This window comes from Melanotaenia boesemani, chromosome 4 (genome assembly GCF_017639745.1).
Source record: "Melanotaenia boesemani isolate fMelBoe1 chromosome 4, fMelBoe1.pri, whole genome shotgun sequence".
Taxonomy (NCBI): domain Eukaryota; kingdom Metazoa; phylum Chordata; class Actinopteri; order Atheriniformes; family Melanotaeniidae; genus Melanotaenia; species Melanotaenia boesemani.
The window spans coordinates 38831214-38854637 of NC_055685.1; the positions used below are offsets into that span (position 1 = coordinate 38831214).

Below are 23424 nucleotides of genomic sequence, written 5' to 3' on the forward strand. Positions count from 1 at the left end.
TACATAATGACAAAGATCTTGAAGTATTTTCATTGTTTCTTACAAGACTGTCAAACATTGTGTTTATTTTAGTTGGTGAAGCACTTTGGGCAGCATGAGTGGTGGGAAAGAGGATATATAAACCAATTTGACCTTGACCTTGATGGATGTTGAGGTCAGGGTTGCTGACGCTGTTTTCTAGTGCAAACATTAAAAATCCAACCAAGAGGCAGGTTAATCGCTGTAGGAGTTAAAGGACCAGTGTGTTGTAGAAGCATCTAGTCATTTAAACTGCAAATTGTAGTTAAACTTTAAACCTCCATCAGGTCTCCCTGAGCTCCACCTCCTCCTCCACCAGGAGCGGTGGTGTGTAGCTCTGAGGGGTAAATGTGATGGATATTTTACCCTTTAGCTGATCTACGGAAGTTTTTCCGATATTTCTATCCCGTCCAGGAGGTTTACAATCCAGCCACTAAATGTAGTTTTATTCAGAGACTCTATCTGGTAAATCCACAATGATCCATGATAACAGCTTTATTTATCACATTTCACCATAAAAACATCACCATCACTACTATGTTGCTAAGAGACCTCTATTTAGACCTGGACATGACGATGAAGACACTTCCTGTCAGACTTTCCACCAATCAGAGAGCTTAGATTGACGGTAACGTCCAATCAGGAGCAGCCAAAGATCAACCAGTGAGCAGAAAGTTCTGTGTGTGTGTGAAAAGAAGAAAAATAATGCTCCTCTATGGCTGGAATAAAGCCAAGAACATCATTTTACCTCCCAATCTGACAGATGAGAAACATCATGATGCCGACTGGGATTAAAAGCTTCTACATAAAGTTTTTATAAGGTAGACTTTGCTTGCAGGAACATCACTTCCACATGTTGAAGTCTACTGAACAGTTGCTGTGATGAGGTCGTCCAGCTGTGTAGTGTGTAGTGTAAGTGTAGTTTTTCTGTCACAGAGACAAGAGGCTCCATCTCCTTTAGCTTAGAATTTGCCGTTATTTGTTTAACACAACCTGTCAGATTCCTTGAAAAACAGTCTGCCTGACATGGCTGCTGAGCCTAAAGCCCATTAAGATTTTAACCCCATTTTTCCACTAAATAGCCAAACAGAAAAATGATGCAGATCTGGGGCAGAGTGAAAGCTTGAATGATCCTCTGCTTGTTTAGGGTCATCAATGACTAACAGCCAATCAGAGCCAAATAAACCAGGAAGAAAGTAGGGGCGATAACCATGGCTATGTTATGTTTTTAGATTTATCCTGCCAGATTCAAGCCATGAAGAGAAACTGATGGTTCTGTGTACAGACAACAACCTCTGAATGAGGCTTTATTTCCACCAACAACCTCTCAGTTCTTGTTTTTTCTCCTCATGTAGGATCAGAAAGATGCTCTGAGCACACCAGAACCCTGACCTCAAAGATGCGAGCCTGAATCGGTAAAACCAGACTCGTCCTCGGCTATTTCTGGTCTGTGTGCGAGTCACGTGGTCGGCGCCCCTCCAGGCGTGGGCATCAGAGCCAACAGCAGCCAGCAGCCGTGGATATTCATCACGCCACCGCTCAAGCACTCGTGCATGAAAAGTCCACACACACACATACACACCAACAGCTCCTATTGTAACCCTGCACATCCATGAAAAGCTTCCACAGAGGAGGAGAGGCAGAGGCAACAATGGCTGCTGATGCAGAGGAGCAGAGGGAGGAGGAAGAGGAGGAGGTGAGGAAGAGTGAAAGGCCTCTGAGGCTGATTTAGAGTCAGGTTTGGCATCCTGTGACTGAGCTAAGAAGAAAAGGCTGACAGACCATTAAAAGGCAACTTCAGCCATCAGACGGAGGAAACAGAAGAATTTCATTAAATAAAGTTTTTTTTTTCTTTTAAACAAACCACGTGACGCCATTTTATCTTTCAGATATAATTTTGAAGGTAGCGTGTCCAACGCTAAACCAAAATGACTGGAGTAGCTGCTTTGGGTGTGGCAGCTGCTCACGTCAGCCCCACCCAGCCATGCGTGCACGTACGAAGGTGCTTCGCCTCCGTTTCAGGCCTTCACTCTCAGAGCATGAGGAGGAAGAGGAGGATGCTGGGACAGACAAGGTCACCCGTTTCTCTGAGGCATCTAACAGCAGCTACTGAGGATGTGATGGGTGGAAGGATGGAGGGTGATGTGACATGAAGGACAGATCCAGACCTGCGTGGAAGACCACCGTGTTCTTCCTGCATCCCGACAGGAGCTGAAGGTTTCGGAAAAGTCCTTTAGCTGTCAGCTTCACGTGGAAGTTGGACAGCGATAGTCTGGGAGACCATAACATCGTCTCTGAGACTTGCTTTCAGATCAACAGATCGCTGTTTTTCCTGCTCTGTCAAGGCCTCAGCGAGTCCTGAGCTGACCCAGTTTTAGTTCTTCTGGTCCAAGTTTCCAGTTTTTACTGTCCTCATAAAAACTGGATCTACAGATGAAGGAAACACACTCTTTTCTTCTCTGATTCCACAAAAAGTAGAAGATTCAGCTTTAATTTAATTAAAGTCAAATTTTTAATTTAAAATTTAAAATTTTTAAAAGCAAAACCTTCGCTGTGTCCACAAAGGGCTGAAAAGGCCGAGAGAAAAAAGGGAATCCGTTAATCCTTCATCGAATCGAAGCTGAAAACATCCAAACCGAAGAGCAGCTCGTTGCCGCGGTGACACCAATAGAAGAAGAGGAGAAAATGGCGCCAAAAATAGCCGCGTGCTTCACTGTCGTCCAGGTGGAGAAACAGCCAACAGCAGAAGGTGAGAAAGCGATGGAGGTGGCGAAAGATGAGGAGTGAGTGTGAGGAGGGAGGGAGGAGACAAAGTCCTCATCGCCACTGACGAGCAGTCGTCCGTCTGAGCTGCTGCATGAACAAACACACCATGATGTGTCCCACAGAGCTCACACACACATGCAGGGGGAGGGATGCTGCAGGGGGGAGGGGAGGAGGCGGGGTCTGAATAATCTCCCTCTGCTGTTCCCTCGCTCCCTCCCTCCTTCCTGATTCTCTGAGCTCTCCTCTTCCCTCCATTTAAACCAGAGAAAGAGCTGCAGATAAATCATGTTAACACACACACACACACACACACACACTCTGGCTCCTCATCTGCCCGAGGCAGGTGTCACATTGAAAAGACGCCTTTGTTTTAAACCCATCCATTCAAAGTCCAGACTGTTTGGAGGAAATTTTAAAACAAGTGGAGGAATTAACTTTTTGAACAGAAGCTTCCTCAAAGACTTTCTCACACTTTGTCATTAACACAACCTGAACTCATCAATAAGAGTTTCTTGGTGCGATTATTGTTTAACATAATCACAACATTAATTAATTTAACACTACAAATGTCGAAAAATCACATAAAACACTCGTTTAAAAGGTCTTTTAACCCTTAAAACTCCAGGACATTTCTGTTATTTATTCGTCATACCTAGTTTTATCTAACATAAACCAGTCTGTAACAGCTTTTAATCCCAGTATAAACCAGTCTGTAGCAGGTTTTAATCCCAGTATAAACCAGTGTGTAGCAGCTTTTAATCCCAGTATAAACCAGTCTGTAGCAGCTTTTAATCCCAGTATAAACCAGTCTGTAGCAGCTTTTAATCCCAGTATAAACCAGTCTGTAGCAGCTTTTAATCCCAGTATAAACCAGTCTGTAGCAGCTTTTAATCCCAGTATAAACCAGTCTGTAACAGCTTTTAATCCCAGTATAAACCAGTCTGTAGCAGCTTTTAATCCCAGTATAAACCAGTCTGTAGCAGCTTTTAATCCCAGTATAAACCAGTGTGTAGCAGCTTTTAATCCCAGTATAAACCAGTCTGTAGCAGCTTTAATCCCAGTATAAACCAGTCTGTAGCAGCTTTTAATCCCAGTATAAACCAGTCTGTAGCAGTTTTTAATCCCAGTATAAACCAGTCTGTAGCAGCTTTTAATCCCAGTATAAACCAGTGTGTAGCAGCTTTTAATCCCAGTATAAACCAGTCTGTAGCAGCTTTAATCCCAGTATAAACCAGTCTGTAGCAGCTTTTAATCCCAGTATAAACCAGTCTGTAACAGCTTTTAATCCCAGTATAAACCAGTCTGTAGCAGCTTTTAATCCCAGTATAAACCAGTCTGTAGCAGCTTTTAATCCCAGTATAAACCAGTGTGTAGCAGCTTTTAATCCCAGTATAAACCAGTCTGTAGCAGCTTTAATCCCAGTATAAACCAGTCTGTAGCAGCTTTTAATCCCAGTATAAACCAGTCTGTAGCAGCTTTTAATCCCAGTATAAACCAGTCTGTAGCAGCTTTTAATCCCAGTATAAACCAGTCTGTAGCAGTTTTTAATCCCAGTATAAACCAGTCTGTAGCAGCTTTTAATCCCAGTATAAACCAGTGTGTAGCAGCTTTTAATCCCAGTATAAACCAGTCTGTAGCAGCTTTAATCCCAGTATAAACCAGTCTGTAGCAGCCTTTAATCCCAGTATAAACCAGTCTGTAACAGCTTTTAATCCCAGTATAAACCAGTCTGTAGCAGCTTTTAATCCCAGTATGAACCAGTCTGTAGCAGCTTTTAATCCTAGTATAAACCAGTCTGTAGCAGCTTTTAATCCCAGTATAAACCAGTCTGTAGCAGCTTTTAATCCCAGTATAAACCAGTCTGTAGCAGATTTAATCCCAGTATAAACCAGCCTGTAGCAGCTTTTAATCCCAGTATAAACCAGTCTGTAGCAGCCTTTAATCCCAGTAAAAACCAGTCTGTAACAGCTTTTAATCCCAGTATAAACCAGTCTGTAGCAGCTTTTAATCCCAGTATGAACCAGCCTGTAGCATCTTTTAATCCCAGTATAAACCAGTCTGTAACAGCTTTTAATCCCAGTATAAACCAGTGTGTAGCAGCTTTTAATCCCAGTATAAACCAGCCTGTAACAGCTTTTAATCCCAGTATAAACCAGTCTGTAGCAGCTTTTAATCCCAGTATAAACCAGTCTATAGCAGCTTTTAATCCCAGTATAAACCAGTCTGTAGAAGCTTTTAATCCCAGTATAAACCAGCCTGTAACAGCTTTTAATCCCAGTATAAACCAGTCTGTAACAGCTTTTAATCCCAGTATAAACCAGTCTGTAGCAGCTTTTAATCCCAGTATGAACCAGTCTGTAGCAGCTTTTAATCCCAGTATAAACCAGTCTGTAGCAGCTTTTAATCCCAGTATAAACAAGTCTGTAGCAGCTTTTAATCCCAGTATAAACCAGTCTGTAACAGCTTTGATCCCAGTATAAACCAGTCTGTAGCAGCTTTTAATCCCAGTATAAACCAGTCTGTAGCAGCCTTTAATCCCAGTATAAACCAGTCTGTAACAGCTTTTAATCCCAGTATAAACCAGTCTGTAGCAGCTTTTAATCCCAGTATGAACCAGCCTGTAGCATCTTTTAATCCCAGTATAAACCAGTCTGTAGCAGCTTTTAATCCCAGTATAAACCAGTCTGTAGCAGCTTTTAATCCCAGTATAAACCAGCCTGTAACAGCTTTTAATCCCAGTATAAACCATTCTTTAACAGCTTTTAATCCCAGTATAAACCAGCCTGTAGCATCTTTTAATCCCAGTATAAACCAGTCTGTAACAGCTTTTAATCCCAGTATAAACCAGTCTGTAGCATCTTTTAATCCCAGTATAAACCAGTCTGTAACAGCTTTTAATCCCAGTATAAACCAGTCTGTAGCAGCTTTTAATCCCAGTATAAACCAGCGTGTAGCAGTTTTTAATCTCAGTATAAACCAGTCTGTAGCAACTTTTAATCCCAGTATAAACCAGCCTGTAACAGCTTTTAATCCCAATATAAACCAGCCTGTAACAGCTTTTAATCCCAGTATAAACCAGCCTGTAGCATCTTTTAATCTCAGTATAAACCAGCCTGTAGCATCTTTTAATCCCAGTATAAACCAGCCTGTAACAGCTTTTAATCCCAATATAAACCAGCCTGTAACAGCTTTTAATCCCAGTATAAACCAGTCTTTAACAGCTTTTAATCCCAGTATAAACCAGCCTGTAGCATCTTTTAATCCCAGTATAAACCAGTCTGTAGCATCTTTTAATCCCAGTATGAACCAGCATGTAGCAGCTTTTAATCTCAGTATAAACCAGTCTGTAGCAGCTTTTAATCCCAGTATAAACCAGTCTGTAACAGCTTTTAATCCCAGTATAAACCAGTCTGTAGCATCTTTTAATCCCAATATAAACCAGCCTGTAACAGCTTTTAATCCCAGTATAAACCAGTCTTTAACAGCTTTTAATCCCAGTATAAACCAGTCTGTAGCATCTTTTAATCTCAGTATAAACCAGCCTGTAGCATCTTTTAATCCCAGTATAAACCAGTCTGTAACAGCTTTTAATCCCAGTATAAACCAGTCTGTAGCATCTTTTAATCCCAGTATAAACCAGTCTGTAACAGCTTTTAATCCCAGTATAAACCAGTCTGTAGCATCTTTTAATCCCAGTATAAACCAGCGTGTAGCAGCTTTTAATCTCAGTATAAACCAGCCTGTAGCATCTTTTGATCTCAGTATAAACCAGCCTGTAGCATCTTTTAATCCCAGTATAAACCAGTCTGTAACAGCTTTTAATCCCAGTATAAACCAGTCTGTAACAGCTTTTAATCCCAGTATAAACCAGTCTGTAACAGCTTTTAATCCCAGTATAAACCAGCCTGTAACAGCTTTTAATCCCAGTATAAACCAGTCTGTAACAGTTTTTAATCCCAGTATAAACCAGTCTGTAGCATCTTTTAATCCCAGTATAAACCAGTCTGTAACAGCTTTTAATCCCAGTATAAACCAGTCTGTAGCAGCTTTTAATCCCAGTATAAACCAGCGTGTAGCAGCTTTTAATCTCAGTATAAACCAGCCTGTAGCATCTTTTAATCTCAGTATAAACCAGTCTGTAACAGCTTTTAATCCCAGTATAAACCAGCCTGTAGCATCTTTTAATCCCAGTATAAACCAGCCTGTAACAGCTTTTAATCCCAGTATAAACCAGTCTGTAACAGCTTTTAATCCCAGTATAAACCAGTCTGTAACAGCTTTTAATCCCAGTATAAACAAGTCTGTAGCATCTTTCAATCCCAGTATAAACCAGCCTGTAACAGCTTTTAATCCCTGTATAAACCAGTCTGTAACAGCTTTTAATCCCAGTATAAACCAGTGTGTAGCAGCTTTTAATCCCAGTATAAACCAGCCTGTAGCATCTTTTAATCCCAGTATAAACAAGTCTGTAGCAGCTTTTAATCCCAGTATAAACAAGTCTGTAGCAGCTTTTAATCCCAGTATAAACCAGTCTGTAGCAGCTTTTAATCCCAGTATAAACCAGTCTGTAGCAGCTTTTAATCCCAGTATAAACCAGTCTGTAGCAGCTTTTAATCCCAGTATAAACCAGTCTGTAGCAGCTTTTAATCCCAGTATAAACCAGTCTGTAGCAGCTTTTAATCCCAGTATAAACCAGTCTGTAACAGCTTTTAATCCCAGTATAAACCAGTCTGTAGCAGCTTTTAATCCCAGTATAAACCAGTCTGTAGCAGCTTTTAATCCCAGTATAAACCAGTCTGTAACAGCTTTTAATCCCAGTATAAACCAGTCTGTAACAGCTTTTAATCCCAGTATAAACCAGTCTGTAACAGCTTTTCATCCCAGTATAAACCAGTCTGTAACAGCTTTTAATCCCAGTATTAACCAGTCTGTAACAGCTTTTAATCCCAGTATAAACCAGTCTGTAACAGCTTTTAATCCCAGTATAAACCAGTCTGTAACAGCTTTTAATCCCAGTATAAACCAGTCTGTAACAGCTTTTAATCCCAGTATTAACCAGTCTGTAACAGCTTTTAATCCCAGTATAAACCAGTCTGTAACAGCTTTTAATCCCAGTATTAACCAGTCTGTAGCAGCTTTTAATCCCAGTATAAACCAGTCTGTAGCAGCTTTTAATCCCAGTATGAACCAGCGTGTAGCAGCTTTTAATCTCAGTATAAACCAGCCTGTAGCATCTTTTAATCTCAGTATAAACCAGCCTGTAGCATCTTTTAATCCCAGTATAAACCAGTCTGTAACAGCTTTTAATCCCAGTATAAACCAGTCTGTAGCATCTTTTAATCCCAGTATAAACCAGTCTGTAACAGCTTTTAATCCCAGTATAAACCAGTCTGTAGCATCTTTTAATCCCAGTATAAACCAGTCTGTAACAGCTTTTAATCCCAGTATAAACCAGTCTGTAGCATCTTTTGATCTCAGTATAAACCAGCCTGTAGCATCTTTTAATCCCAGTATAAACCAGTCTGTAGCAGCTTTTAATCCCAGTATAAACCAGCCTGTAACAGCTTTTAATCCCAGTATAAACCAGTCTTTAACAGCTTTTAATCCCAGTATAAACCAGCCTGTAGCATCTTTTAATCCCAGTATAAACCAGTCTGTAACAGCTTTTAATCCCAGTATAAACCAGTCTGTAACAGCTTTTAATCCCAGTATAAACCAGTCTGTAACAGCTTTTAATCCCAGTATAAACCAGTCTGTAACAGCTTTTAATCCCAGTATAAACCAGTCTGTAGCATCTTTTAATCCCAGTATAAACCAGCCTGTAACAGCTTTTAATCCCAGTATAAACCAGTCTGTAGCAGCTTTTAATCCCAGTATAAACCAGTGTGTAGCAGCTTTTAATCCCAGTATAAACCAGCCTGTAGCATCTTTTAATCCCAGTATAAACCAGTCTGTAGCAGCTTTTAATCCCAGTATAAACCAGTCTGTAGCAGCTTTTAATCCCAGTATAAACAGTCTGTAGCAGCTTTTAATCCCAGTATAAACCAGTCTGTAACAGCTTTTAATCCCAGTATAAACCAGTCTGTAACAGCTTTTAATCCCAGTATAAACCAGTCTGTAACAGCTTTTAATCCCAGTATAAACCAGTCTGTAGCAGCTTTTAATCCCAGTATAAACCAGTCTGTAGCAGCTTTTAATCCCAGTATAAACCAGCCTGTAACAGCTTTTAATCCCAGTATAAACCAGTCTGTAACAGCTTTTAATCCCAGTATAAACCAGTCTGTAGCATCTTTTAATCCCAGTATAAACCAGTCTGTAACATCTTTTAATCCCAGTATAAACCAGCCTGTAACAGCTTTTAATCCCAGTATAAACCAGTCTGTAGCAGCTTTTAATCCCAGTATAAACCAGTGTGTAGCAGCTTTTAATCCCAGTATAAACCAGCCTGTAGCATCTTTTAATCCCAGTATAAACCAGTCTGTAGCAGCTTTTAATCCCAGTATAAACCAGTCTGTAGCAGCTTTTAATCCCAGTATAAACAGTCTGTAGCAGCTTTTAATCCCAGTATAAACCAGTCTGTAACAGCTTTTAATCCCAGTATAAACCAGTCTGTAACAGCTTTTAATCCCAGTATAAACCAGTCTGTAACAGCTTTTAATCCCAGTATAAACCAGTCTGTAGCAGCTTTTAATCCCAGTATAAACCAGTCTGTAGCAGCTTTTAATCCCAGTATAAACCAGCCTGTAACAGCTTTTAATCCCAGTATAAACCAGTCTGTAACAGCTTTTAATCCCAGTATAAACCAGTCTGTAGCATCTTTTAATCCCAGTATAAACCAGTCTGTAACAGCTTTTAATCCCAGTATAAACCAGTCTGTAGCATCTTTTAATCCCAGTATAAACCAGTCTGTAGCAGCTTTTAATCCCAGTATAAACCAGTCTGTAACAGCTTTTAATCCCAGTATAAACCAGTCTGTAACAGCTTTTAATCCCAGTATAAACCAGTCTGTAACAGCTTTTAATCCCAGTATAAACCAGTCTGTAGCAGCTTTTAATCCCAGTATAAACCAGTCTGTAGCAGCTTTTAATCCCAGTATAAACCAGCCTGTAACAGCTTTTAATCCCAGTATAAACCAGTCTGTAACAGCTTTTAATCCCAGTATAAACCAGTCTGTAGCATCTTTTAATCCCAGTATAAACCAGTCTGTAACGGCTTTTAATCCCAGTATAAACCAGTCTGTAACAGCTTTTAATCCCAGTATAAACCAGTCTGTAACAGCTTTTAATCCCAGCATAAACCAGTCTGTAACAGCTTTTAATCCCAGTATAAACCAGTCTGTAACAGCTTTTAATCCCAGTATAAACCAGCCTGTAACAGCTTTTAATCCCAGTATAAACCAGTCTGTAACAGTTTTTAATCCCAGTATAAACCAGTCTGTAGCATCTTTTAATCCCAGTATAAACCAGTCTGTAACAGCTTTTAATCCCAGTATAAACCAGTCTGTAGCATCTTTTAATCCCAGTATAAACCAGTCTGTAGCAGCTTTTAATCCCAGTATAAACCAGTCTGTAGCAGCTTTTAATCCCAGTATAAACCAGTCTGTAGCAGCTTTTAATCCCAGTATAAACCAGTCTGTAGCAGCTTTTAATCCCAGTATAAACCAGTCTGTAGCAGCTTTTAATCCCAGTATAAACCAGCCTGTAGCATCTTTTAATCCCAGTATAAACAAGTCTGTAGCAGCTTTTAATCCCAGTATAAACAAGTCTGTAGCAGCTTTTAATCCCAGTATAAACCAGTCTGTAGCAGCTTTTAATCCCAGTATAAACCAGTCTGTAGCAGCTTTTAATCCCAGTATAAACCAGTCTGTAGCAGCTTTTAATCCCAGTATAAACCAGTCTGTAGCAGCTTTTAATCCCAGTATAAACCAGTCTGTAACAGCTTTTAATCCCAGTATAAACCAGTCTGTAGCAGCTTTTAATCCCAGTATAAACCAGTCTGTAGCAGCTTTTAATCCCAGTATAAACCAGTCTGTAACAGCTTTTAATCCCAGTATAAACCAGTCTGTAACAGCTTTTAATCCCAGTATAAACCAGTCTGTAACAGCTTTTAATCCCAGTATTAACCAGTCTGTAACAGCTTTTAATCCCAGTATAAAGCAGTCTGTAACAGCTTTTAATCCCAGTATTAACCAGTCTGTAACAGCTTTTAATCCCAGTATAAACCAGTCTGCAGCTGCTTTGTGGCGCCACCGTGCATCAGAAACGTCTTCTTGGCTTTATTCCAGCCATAGAGGAGCATTATTTTTCTTCTTTTCACACACACATAGAACTTTCTGCTTACTGGTTGATCTTTGGCTGCTCCTGATTGGACGTTACCGTCAATCTAAGCTCCTGGGCCTAAAAAAGTAAGTGAAAGCTATCCATCACATATTACCCCACAGAGTTACATACTGCCGTTCCTGAGAAACAGATGATAGAAGTGATGGCGCTCAGGGAGATCTAACAGAGTTTTAAGGGTTAAGTTTTATTTATTACTGTCTTTTGAGTAATTTGACTAAATCTACTGTACATGTTACTCTGACAGACCGCAGTTCTGCTCCAGTAAAATGAGCCTCAAACAGATGAGAGAAAGTTTAAATCTGCACACTGACATCCCCACATGGCCGCAGGAGGAAACTCAGTTTCAGAGCTCCGTTTGACTGAGCTGGTGGAAAACATGCACTTTAAATGCAGCGCGATGAGTCTGAGAACATTTCTGCACAAAGAAAAATGACCTGTTTAATTTGCACTTTGCAAGAAAAAAGATCTGAGAGAAACACAAATGTGAAGTCAGACTTCAGACAGCTGTTAAATATAATTAATCCCCAGACAGCAGAAGACAGGACAGGAACAATAAAACCATAGTGTGTCAGAATCCATAAAGTCCATCTTTAATCGAGACAAAAACCTCAGAGAGCTTTAAAAGCTCACATATCAAACCAGTGTCGCCTGAAGGCTGCTGGCGTGGGAGGCAAACGTGTGCTGCCGGCCTCACTGTGTGTGAGCATTTAAGCAATCACGATGGTGACAGCACGTCTTCCCACAGGCCCAGAGAGGCTTCCAGGTCCAGCCGCAGAGAGGAGGCAGGCAGGCGCCCCGGCCCAGACGAGAGCCACCGCACGATGGAGGAGGCTCCAACCACAGGCCCCGGCTTCAGAGGGCCCGCGTGGAGGAAAGCAGCCGCTCAGAGGAGGAAGAAACAGAACGTCTCGTCCTCCAGCAGGAAGACGACATCTGTGACTGCAGCAGCTGACTCCTCATCACGTGTAATTAAACCAGTTTAAAAACGGGCTTTACTGGTTTCAGGACAGCAAACATTTCAAGATTCAAAACAACTTTAAGTGCTGCTGCAACACAAATGTGTTTCCACTCAGCGTGTCACATGAGCAGAGGAATAATTACAGAGAGGCTGCAGAGGGACGATAATTCGGTTTGCTTCAGCTCGCAGGGTATGAGCTGTAGGCAGGAAGCCCACACGTGTGTCTGGCTCAGAATTAAGCACTAATAAAGTTCAATCAAAACCAGTTTTCCAAGTGAAGCTCTGCAATGGAATTCTGTTCTACTGCCACACATTTCTCCATTAATACACAAACTTTATCCAGTTTCCACCAGAATCTGTCCAGTATGAGCATCAGGAGAGGCAGAGACAGCCAGCATGTCCGACATCACTTCCTCTTGTCACTTCACTGATGCTCTGTTTGCTTTCACACTGCAAGCGAACTGCACCGGGGTTCACTTGCACGTGAACCGAGACCCCCGCAGTTCCAGTGTTTTTTTACACTGCTTCAAGTGGACCGCAGCATCCGTGGAAGTTGACCAGGGTTTATTTAAAGCGGATCAAACATCACCAGTGAATTTCGTTAGTATTATTATACTGTATGATAATATTTATAGATAATGTTCCCTATCTGATAGCGAGTTCCAGTTCTCTCGTAATTCTGAGCACCCAAGAGTAGGTGATGTCACTACCAGGAAGTCGGCGTTTCCGCCTCACCTACTCGGAAAAATGGATGCCTCCAAAACAGCCAGTTTACGAGCATCTAAAAGAAATCACAAAGCTATTGTAAAAACATGCACCTAGCATGCATTTAGCTCATAATAACAGCTGGTACTGGATGCAGCCATCTTTAACCCCTCAAAGCCCGACCCAAGGAAAAAAAAAAAAAAAGAGAGAAAATTCTATTTTTAATCTGAAGTATTTATTTGGACATTTAACAAAATTTAAACAAATATTTATCAAAAATAACTTTTGAATTTTTGTATATTTATCGTTTAGCACCATGTGACGTCAAAATTATTGTAGTGCAAAATATCCAGAGCGCTTTACATGTACGTCACATTCACACACTGATGGCGGAAGCTGCCATGCAAGGCGCTAACCACGACCCATCAGGAGCAGGTAGGGGTTCGGTGTCTTGCTCAGGGACACCCCAACATGAGCTCTCCAGGCCGGGATCGAACCGGCAACCCTTGGGCTACAGGACGACCACTCTACCTACTGAGCCATGTCACCCCGTGTGACTTTTGCCATTAAAAGGGTTAAATCTGAAATCTCGGGGTTCTCTACAATTATGAGTTCTCTGCTTGGAAAAATATGTTAACTTCATCATGTCTGGCAAAAATTCCTTCAAAAAACTAACTCGGAAGACAAATGGAACGCAGGTGACTCTGCTACTGAGAATATTCAAGAAGGTGATCCAGACGCACATAATAGAAACATATTCACTTATTTATATATGAAAATGACTCAGAATCCATTTCCATCCTCTTTCAGACCACTTCTCCATTATACCGTCATCCTTCGAACAGATACCTGTCATACACACCTGCATCCCTGTGGCTTCAAATCCAGATGTGGAAAAGTAAACAACAAAACTCAAAGGCCACAGCAGGACAGTTTTGACCAGAAATGTTTCACACACTGACAAAGTCTTCATGGTAAAAAATGTACCATTACGTTCCAGGTTCTTTAATGTTTGGTTCTAGTTCTGCTTGTTCCATTTCCATCAGAGAAAATGGGCCCACACAGAGTAAAAATGTTAACTGTCCAGGCACCAAAGAGTTAAACTAAAAAATATAGTCAAGCCCACACATCTCACACACACACACACACACACACACACACACACACACACACACACACACACACACACACACACAGTAGCTGTGATGATGCTGGATCTGAGCCAACAATCTTTGGATTAATGAGGTTTAAGATGCCAACACACCTGCTGCATTTCACACAAACACCAGCAAGCAGCCACGTAACAGTCAGGTAACAGTCGGATAACAGTCAGGTAGCAGCCATATAACAGTCAGGTAACACTCAGGTAGCAGTCAAGTAGCAGCCAGGTAACAGTCAGGAAGCAGCCAGGTAGCAATCAGGAAGCAGTCAGGTAGCAGTCAGGTAACAGTCAGGTAGCAGCCAGGTAGCAGTCAGGTAACAGTCAAGTAGCAGCCAGGTAACAGTCAGGTAGCAGCCAGGTAGCAATCAGGAAGCAGTCAGGTAGCAGTCAGGTAACAGTCAGGTAGCAGCCAGGTAGCAGTCAGGTAACAGTCAGGTAGCAGCCAGGTAGCAGCCAGGTAACAGTCAGGTAGCAGCCAGGTAGCAGCCAGGTAACAGTCAGGTAGCAGCCAGGTAGCAATCAGGAAGCAGCCAGGTAGCAGCCAGGTAACAGTCAGGTAGCAGCCAGGTAACAGTCAGGTAGCAGCCAGGTAGCAATCAGGAAGCAGCCAGTTAGCAGTCAGGTAACAGTCAGGTAGCAGCCAGGTAGCAGTGAGGCACCAGTCAGGAAGCAGTGAGGCAGCAGCCAGGTAACAGTCGGATAACAGTCAGGTAGCAGCCATATAACAGTCAGGTAACACTCAGGTAGCAGTCAAGTAGCAGCCAGGTAACAGTCAAGAAGCAGCCAGGTAACAGTCAGGAAGCAGTGAGGCAGCAGTCAGGTAGCAGTCAGGTAGCAGTCAGGTAACAGTCAGGTAGCAGCCAGGTAGCAGTCAGGTAGCAGTCAGGTAACAGTCAGGTAACAGTCAGGTAGCAGCCAGGTAGCAATCAGGAAGCAGCCAGGTAGCAGTCAGGTAACAGTCAGGTAGCAGCCAGGTAGCAGTGAGGCACCAGTCAGGAAGCAGTGAGGCAGCAGCCAGGTAACAGTCGGATAACAGTCAGGTAGCAGCCATATAACAGTCAGGTAACACTCAGGTAGCAGTCAAGTAGCAGCCAGGTAACAGTCAAGAAGCAGCCAGGTAACAGTCAGGAAGCAGTGAGGCAGCAGTCAGGTAGCAGTCAGGTAGCAGTCAGGTAACAGTCGGATAACAGTCAGGTAGCAGCCATATAACAGTCAGGTAACACTCAGGTAGCAGTCAAGTAGCAGCCAGGTAACAGTCAGGAAGCAGCCAGGTAGCAATCAGGTAACAGTCAGGTAGCAGCCAGGTAGCAGTCAGGTAACAGTCAAGTAGCAGCCAGGTAACAGTCAGGTAGCAGCCAGGTAGCAATCAGGAAGCAGTCAGGTAGCAGTCAGGTAACAGTCAGGTAGCAGCCAGGTAGCAGTCAGGTAACAGTCAGGTAGCAGCCAGGTAGCAGCCAGGTAGCAGCCAGGTAACAGTCAGGTAGCAGCCAGGTAACAGTCAGGTAGCAGCCAGGTAGCAATCAGGAAGCAGCCAGGTAGCAGTCAGGTAGCAGCCAGGTAGCAATCAGGAAGCAGTCAGGTAGCAATCAGGAAGCAGCCAGGTAGCAGTCAGGTAACAGTCAGGTAGCAGTGAGGCACCAGTCAGGAAGCAGTGAGGCAGCAGCCAGGTAACAGTCGGATAACAGTCAGGTAGCAGCCATATAACAGTCAGGTAACACTCAGGTAGCAGTCAAGTAGCAGCCAGGTAACAGTCAAGAAGCAGCCAGGTAACAGTCAGGAAGCAGTGAGGCAGCAGTCAGGTAGCAGTCAGGTAGCAGTCAGGTAACAGTCAGGTAGCAGCCAGGTAGCAGTCAGGTAGCAGTCAGGTAACAGTCAGGTAACAGTCAGGTAACAGTCAGGTAGCAGCCAGGTAGCAATCAGGTAGCAGCCAGGTAACAGTGAGGCAGCAGCCAGGTAGCAGTCAGGAAGCAGCCAGGTAGCAGTCAGGTAGCAGTGAGGCACCAGTCAGGAAGCAGTGAGGCAGCAGCCAGGTAACAGTCGGATAACAGTCAGGTAGCAGCCATATAACAGTCAGGTAACACTCAGGTAACACTCAGGTAGCAGTCAAGTAGCAGCCAGGTAACAGTCAGGAAGCAGTCAGGAAGCAGCCAGGTAACAGTCAAGAAGCAGTGAGGCAGCAGACATGTAACAGTCAGGAAGCAGTGAGGCAGCAGACATGTAACAGTCAGGAAGCAGTGAGGCAGCAGACATGTAACAGTCAGATAACAGGCAAACAGCCTACCTGCGCTGCTCATTCGGCTGAGTCTGGCTGAGCCGCCTCGCTGCAGCAGTGGCGGCGGCTTCATCAGCCCTTGACCGGCGGCCATCTTGGTCACACTGTGGCTTGTGACAGTCGGGGTCTTCAGAGCTGTGGGCAGGATGCAGGACAGGTGAAGACCATCACTTCCTCTGCAAACACTTTTCCTGCTCGGCCTGATGGAGACTTTAAGGCCTTTTCTCTTTGGAAAATTAGCATGGATTCTGGTCTTTGATGGACTTTTTAGCTAAAGAAAACCCAGGAAGTAGAGCAGGAACTCATGCACTAAAATGTATGTTTAGTCGAACCAGCTGAATCAATGCAGGACAGAGCAACTCTGATTACAACACACACACACACACACACACACACACACACACACACACACACACACACACACACACACACACACACACACACACACACACACACAGGAGGCCAGTAACTGCAGTCTCCAGTAAAAACACCATCACAGTGCTGCATCTTCACAGAATAGCTGTTATTTCACTTTAAATTTATCTGTAACATCCAGATAAAAACCATTAAAACTCCCGACAAAGCAGTTGCTGATGGTGGAAACTAGACATGAGTCTAATAAAACCTTTATTTCTATGTCCTGCAACTCCATCTTGAAAATTCTCACATTTAAGAAGTTTCTTTGGGTTCGGTTACGTTTTTCATCCCTGTGTTGCCTCTGCAGCATCCTGAGTCCTGTCATGTGAAACCATCTCAAACCAGCCGAGGTGATTATTGTGCTGCTAATCAAACAAACTTAAAAGACTAACGGTCTTTGAACGCACCACCTCCTACCCTCATTCTACAGCTGAAGTCCAGAGCAGTTCAGGTTTAACATGCTGCAGTTTGAAAACATTTCAGGCTGCTGACCTGTAGCCGACGTCCGGGCCTGCAGAGACGGCGGTCGGCTCCTCATGGCGGGCGGCTTCGGAGCAGCATCGCTGGGAGCGCTGGTGCCGGGAGCTCCTGTCCCAGAGCTTTGAGGCTTCGCTGCATTCTGGCTGCCTGAAAAAGGCGTGCTTCTGCTGGGCCGCTCATCTGGCTTGGTCCCCGCTGGAGCTGATGAAGAGGCTGCAGGACGGACCATGTGGGAGATAAACATCATAAATGTCCTGTAGAGGCTACGGTAGCAGGTGGAGAGCAGGGTCTTTGAGTGGATGGACATAAGGATGCATGGACTGTGGAAATGCTCAATCATTATAAACATAATTCATCAGCTTAAAAAATAGATTTTCACTAAAAACTCTGTAAAATTATGTAAAATGATGCTTTATATATACATCATTAAATCAGACATTCTACCACACAAAATAAGTATTTTACTTTAGTATACTTTATCAAATATGCATTTCTGTGTAACTGGTGATCAAGGAAAGTTAAAGAAACTGATCTGTCCGCAGGTACAACTGCATTCATAAAAATGCAAGGCAGGTTTATTTGTGCTTTAAATAAAACTTTAAAACTTTACAGCGGGGCGCAGAAATATTTAAAACTACGTTAAAAGTAAAAGAAACAAAATAATATTAAGATGTAACTAAAAAGGTGTCCAAAAGTATTTAAATCATAATAAAATCATGTAAGATAACCAAATTAAAAAATGCCTAAAGCAAATAGTCTATAAGTTAAAAGTTACAGATCAGATCTCATGCAAAGGCGCATGAGAAAAGAAGTTTTGAACGGGTTTAAAAGCGTCTGTCTGGTGACAGAAGTGGTCAGACAGGAAGAAGCAGGAGAAAAAACATGGCGGACACACTGGATGTTGGTCTGATGGGACGGTGGTCCAGTCGCGCGTCTGTTGGGAAGCTGATCCAACATACGACCTGCAGGGCGTCCATAATGAGGCTTTGCTGCATGGAGGTGATGAGGAGGAGGAAGGACCCCTCTTCCTTCCTCAGCTTTGATGTTGAATCAGGTGTGAATCATCAACAGAAATCTCAGAGGAGGTTTGACAAAACCTACGCTGCTTTCTGACAGGTGTTGCCATGGGAACCGGTCGTCTCAAACATAATCTGGTTGCCATAACAACCCAGTTATCTTATAACATGTCGTGTTGCTGTGTGAGTGTGAAAGTCGACTGAAGTCACACATTCAGAGTTTGAGGATGTCTGATAACAAAATAAATCCCTTTTTTTTTTTTTTTTACACACAAATACCCGGAAATATTCTGGAAAGATCCAGAAATGTTCTGATACTGAGGACGTAAAACAGAGCAGGACATTGAGAAGACTCTGGATCTGTTTCATTAGCCTTCCTCTCCTCCACTAGTCCCAGATTTAGGCTCTTCCCTCCGTCTTCCCGGAACGGCTGCAGAGCTGTGGAATATTTCCTTCCCACTCTCAGACCGGTGACGGACTTCCTGCATGTTTTCCTCGGAGCTGTCGGTCATAAAGTCTGGCTGGTTGAAGAGAAACCAGAAACAGAGATCCTTGTTCCTGCTGCCAAAGTTTAATTAAGAATCAGCCACTTAAATTTAATTTTATTTCTATTTTATTTCATTCTGGCTGGAACGATCGGACATTCAGTCCTGATTAACACCTTTTTGTACAACTTTAACCCTTAAACCTGGATGCCCCCAAGCTCCACCTCCTCCACCATCAGGAGCGGTGGTGTGTATCTCTGTGGGGTAAATGTGATGGATATTTTACCCTTTAGCTGATCTATAAAGTTTTCCAGGCATTTCTATCCCGTCCAGGAGGTTTACAATCCAGCCACTAAATGTAGTTTTATTCAGAGACTGATGCACGTCTGTCAAATGGCAGCAAACTGTCAGCTGATCCGGCATTTCCCCCGGTTGCTATTTCAGAGTTTTAGATTTCATTTGGCTCCAGCGTCATTCGTCCCTGTTGTGAACCTGCCAACAGATTCTGTAGAAATATCTGAGGAAATGAAAGAAAACTCTGAGCCGCCGTCACGTTGCAACAACAAACTTCTCAAACCTGATCAGAGCAAACACACGAAGTCCATTAAAAGAACACAAACCCTCAGCAGCTGGTTGCGTTCAAGCTGAAGCAGAAACACACACACGGGAAGGAAACACACCTCGCTGCATGCTGTGTGTGCGTGTCTCACCTTTGCTCGTTGCTGCATCGTTCTCGTTGCTTCCCAGTGATGAGGAGCTCAGACTCGAGTTTAAACCTTTCACAGGAAGTTTGGAGGTGGTGGAGGCAGCAGGTCGCCCAGCTGACCCCGCTCCTGACTGCTGATTGGCTGCTGGTTTGACCACGGATGCTGCAGGACTCTGAGCACAGAGCGTGGAAGATCGCTCTGCAGGGGTGCAAAGTTTGGGGATACCTGGGACACAGAACAGTCTATGAGCGTTCCTGAAGATTGAAATAAGTAGAACACATGAAAACGGCAGCTTGGAGGGAAACATGAGCAACACGGAACTTTTCCAGGTTTGTCCTGTTAATTCTGGTTTAAATAAACAGTTAAAAGATTTACCAGGAAGCTGCTGCTTCTGCTGCTTTAAACCCATTTCTAACAGAACCTTGCTTCACATCATCTTTAAACAAGTCTTCAACTTCCGCTGTAACAAGAAGCCAACACTCCTGAAACATCTGTTCACACTAACAGCAACAAAAATCTCAAACATCTGAAGCATCTGCTCGTTCGGCCTCTTTTCAAGCTGCAGCAGAACCACAGATGTACAGAATATTTGACCTCAGCAGCTAAAACGTAACGTACATAATGTGTTTATCACATATAGGTCAGGATCTCGGTGATAAAATAGGGACTGGTTTGTGTTTAAAGTTGAGAAAAAGGAAACCAGAATGTTCCTGTAACAGAAGGCGGAAAAGATCCACGAGGAAAGTCATGTTCTACAGTCAGAAATGCAAAGCAGTGCGTCACTCATCATTTTTGTGGCTTGAATCACACATTCTTTCCAAAAAGACCAAATCAGAAAAATCCCTGAGAACCACACCTCCACCCTCCTCCTCTTCCTCACACCAGACCAGGTCATGATACGCTGAGGTGCTCAGGATGCCAGACTGGATATGAAAGAATAAAACTGACCATCGGATGTTAATGGACGCTGTGATGAAACGTTTTCACCAACGTGGAAAAAACATTTTGTTCTGACAGTTTAAAACCCACCAGAGAGCCTCACTCCAGACCAGTAAAATGCCACCATAACAGCCTTTACATAACAAACACTTCCCTTTTTCTCCTTATTTTACTGCAAAGAAGTTCAAGGAAATTATCAAGATATTTATATTTAATAAACTCATTTCAGAGAAGAGAGACAAGGTAAGTTTCTTCGTACGCCACATTTCATGTACAAGACAACTCAAGTTGCTTTACATACCACAAAGCCTTACGGCGGGGTGTAGAAGTATTTAAAAGTACATAAATATGAAGAAAAAAATCATATTAACACATAATTAAAACACCAATTGTTATTTTCGACTTCATTATTGAACTTTACTGTTACGTTGCTGGAAAATCAACAAACATTGTGATAATGTGACGTTGTTTCCTGCAGTGTTTTGTCCCTTCAGTCTTTCCGTAGTCAGTTCAAACAAAGTTAAGATGACGTTTTTCATGTTCTCATTCATGGTCAGAAAACATTTGCCTGTAAGTATTCTAGCAAATTTGTAATTGAACACAGAATATTTTGAGGTAAACATTTGTTGGACAAAGTTGTTTAAATCCCTTTAGTCTGCTCGTGCATGCTAACTGCTAGCTTGACAATTATATCCTCAATAGACGTTAGCCTTAAGCTAACTTCATCTTAATGCATTTTCATGTGTAATCTTACGTGATTTCCCCGAGGCTGTGAACGTATTTCCAGTGAGGTACTGACGTATTTTCCGTTTTAGTTTTACAGTTTTTAAAAGGAAGGTTTAATAACAGATTCAGCCTTGGATCAGCTGAGCTGTTGCAGCAGCTTGATCAGCCGCAATCGTCCACGTCCGCATCACGATGCATCGTAGAAACGGTTAAACTCTACACCCCTACTCCACTGGCAGCTAAACGCTGCTGCTCCATGGACAACAACTTGGGAAAAAAAAGGAAATTTCTGGAGAAAGATCAATGGATTTTTAACAAGACAGAAAGAAAAGATGGAACAAGTTCTTGGACATGGTTTACATTTAAACAGGAAAACAAAATCAAAGCTCTCGTGTAGAAAATTAGGCATTACACGTTAAAAATGATAGTAAATCTCTTTTTAGCATTTACAGATTCATCCTTTGGGCCAGATTGGACCTTCTGGTGGGCCGGTTTTGGCCCCTGGGCCGTATGTTTGACACTCCTGGTTTAAATGCATAATAAGAATTCTTTTGTAAAATATTCCAGGGCATCATCTGAGGAACGTGTATGGCCTCCGCCTGGTGTGATCCAGTCCAGGTTCCAGGTCTGCAGATGTGGCTCGTGGTTCCTGTCCCTGAAATTTCCCAACGTCCATAGATGCTGAAACATCCAAATTCTTCACCACCTGTCAGCCAGAAATATTCCTGTTTCACTTCAGCAGTGTTCCCTCCTTCAGCTCTCCATCCTCAAACCTGGAAGCCATTTCTGATGATTTTTCTCTACAAACATGTTTTTTAGTATGTTTAGAAAACGAGCTCCATCGTGTCCACGAGCCGGCAGCTTCCTCCCTTTCTTCTGGTTTATTCATCAGCTGCTTCCTTTCTGTTCCTGAGATAAAAAGGTGGTGAAGATGCAGAACCGCATCCATGGAAACATAAAACCCAACAGCAGCAGGTTTGTGCTGTAAATCAGAAATAAAAAGATGCTACACAGAAAACAGTTCTATAAATAAATACCTGAATAATCGTAATAATTCAGACTAAATGCATTTTCAAAAGAATGTATAAAATGTTTTCAGGAAACCTGCTAAATAAAATGTAAATGTGTGAGATTTTCACCCACTTGTTATATAATTAAAATCCAGAGCAGGAGGTAAAGGGCTGGAAGAACGAGCACAGCATCAGTAAAAGGAAACGTCCTCGTTCTGTTCGTCCATTTCCACCACACTCCCCTCAGGAAGCAGGTGAACAAGAGTTTGTCCTCTGCTCCCAAACTCCTGCTTCTCATTTTCAGATTGAAAACACAAATAAATGAACAAAAAACTCCCTGAAATCATTTACGACCTCCTGCGACGTGAGTTTACGCAGAAACAAACATCTGTGAGGCAGGTGTGACGAACCTGCAGCGACTGTGTGACGCCGGCATGTCAATACGGAGCAAAACCTCTGAGGAAGGTTCCAACAATCTATCACACCAAGGATGAAAAACAGGGTACCAGAAGGTGGTCCTGATGAAGAGGACGGTGAGAATAAAAGCGAGCATAGATCAGTGGTTCCTAATCTAAGGTCCGAAACCCCCCAAAGAGCACAGGGGGCCCCCCCAGACTTTGAACATTCAGAGCCATTGTGATTAATGTCCACACACACTTTAAGACAAAACTTAAGGCTACATGTTGATAATTTAACTTTGGCTTTATGGAAGGACGGGACCAGATTACGTTATTCATGTTGAAAATGTCACTTTTGAAAGTATAAAAACAGCATGGTTTCAGCGGGGAGGTCCACGGCTTGTAAGTATCTACATGAAGGCTGACAACCCCTGACAAAGAACACTGGAAGATGCTGTTAACACACATTTCAGACTCTCCAACACATGAATCATCTTCTGCATTCAGCTTGTTTTACAGCTTAACAGCCAACAGTTTACTTCCTGTTTCTGTCTATACTTCGATCTACGGTGGCCTTGAAGATAAAAACATGACATAAACAAAAAACCAACAACAAACACATAAAATAAAAACTAGCATATTTTTTATTAATATCTTTATTTTGGACCAAAGTTTTGGACCTGAGGGCCACCGTAGCTTCTTCATAAAACTTTCTCTGAACAACGCAAGTTCTCGCTGGAAAAGATGAACACACAAAGAACAAAACAAAGCTTGTAATAAAAAAGGTCAGTGTGTGCTTACTGCAGTTACCGCACACACACACACACACACACACACACACACACAGAGCAGTGTGCTTGAAGCTGGGCAGGAAACATCTGGCTTCGTTTGGTTTCAGTTCAGAGGAAGATGGAGGAAAGCAGCTGGATTGCGTTACCTCAGAAATCAGAGTTAACAGAGCTGAACATCTGCCTCGTGCTCTGTTGGCAACACACACACACACACACACACACACACATCCACCCG

At 42.6% G+C, this 23424-nt stretch overlaps 1 protein-coding gene across 3 annotated transcripts in view; it reads right to left on the reverse strand.

Moving 5' to 3' along the window:
* Nucleotides 1–23424, reverse strand: part of LOC121638481 (microtubule-associated tumor suppressor 1 homolog) — a 79242-nt gene that overhangs the window by 24822 nt on the left and 30996 nt on the right. For all 3 annotated transcript variants that reach the window (XM_041983310.1, XM_041983308.1, XM_041983309.1), the window contains exons 5-7: nt 19329–19550; nt 17130–17330; nt 16230–16355 (exon numbers count right to left, since the gene is read on the reverse strand). In XM_041983310.1, the coding sequence (XP_041839244.1) occupies nt 16230–16355; nt 17130–17330; nt 19329–19550 (549 nt within the window). The remainder of the gene's footprint in view (nt 1–16229; nt 16356–17129; nt 17331–19328; nt 19551–23424) is intronic.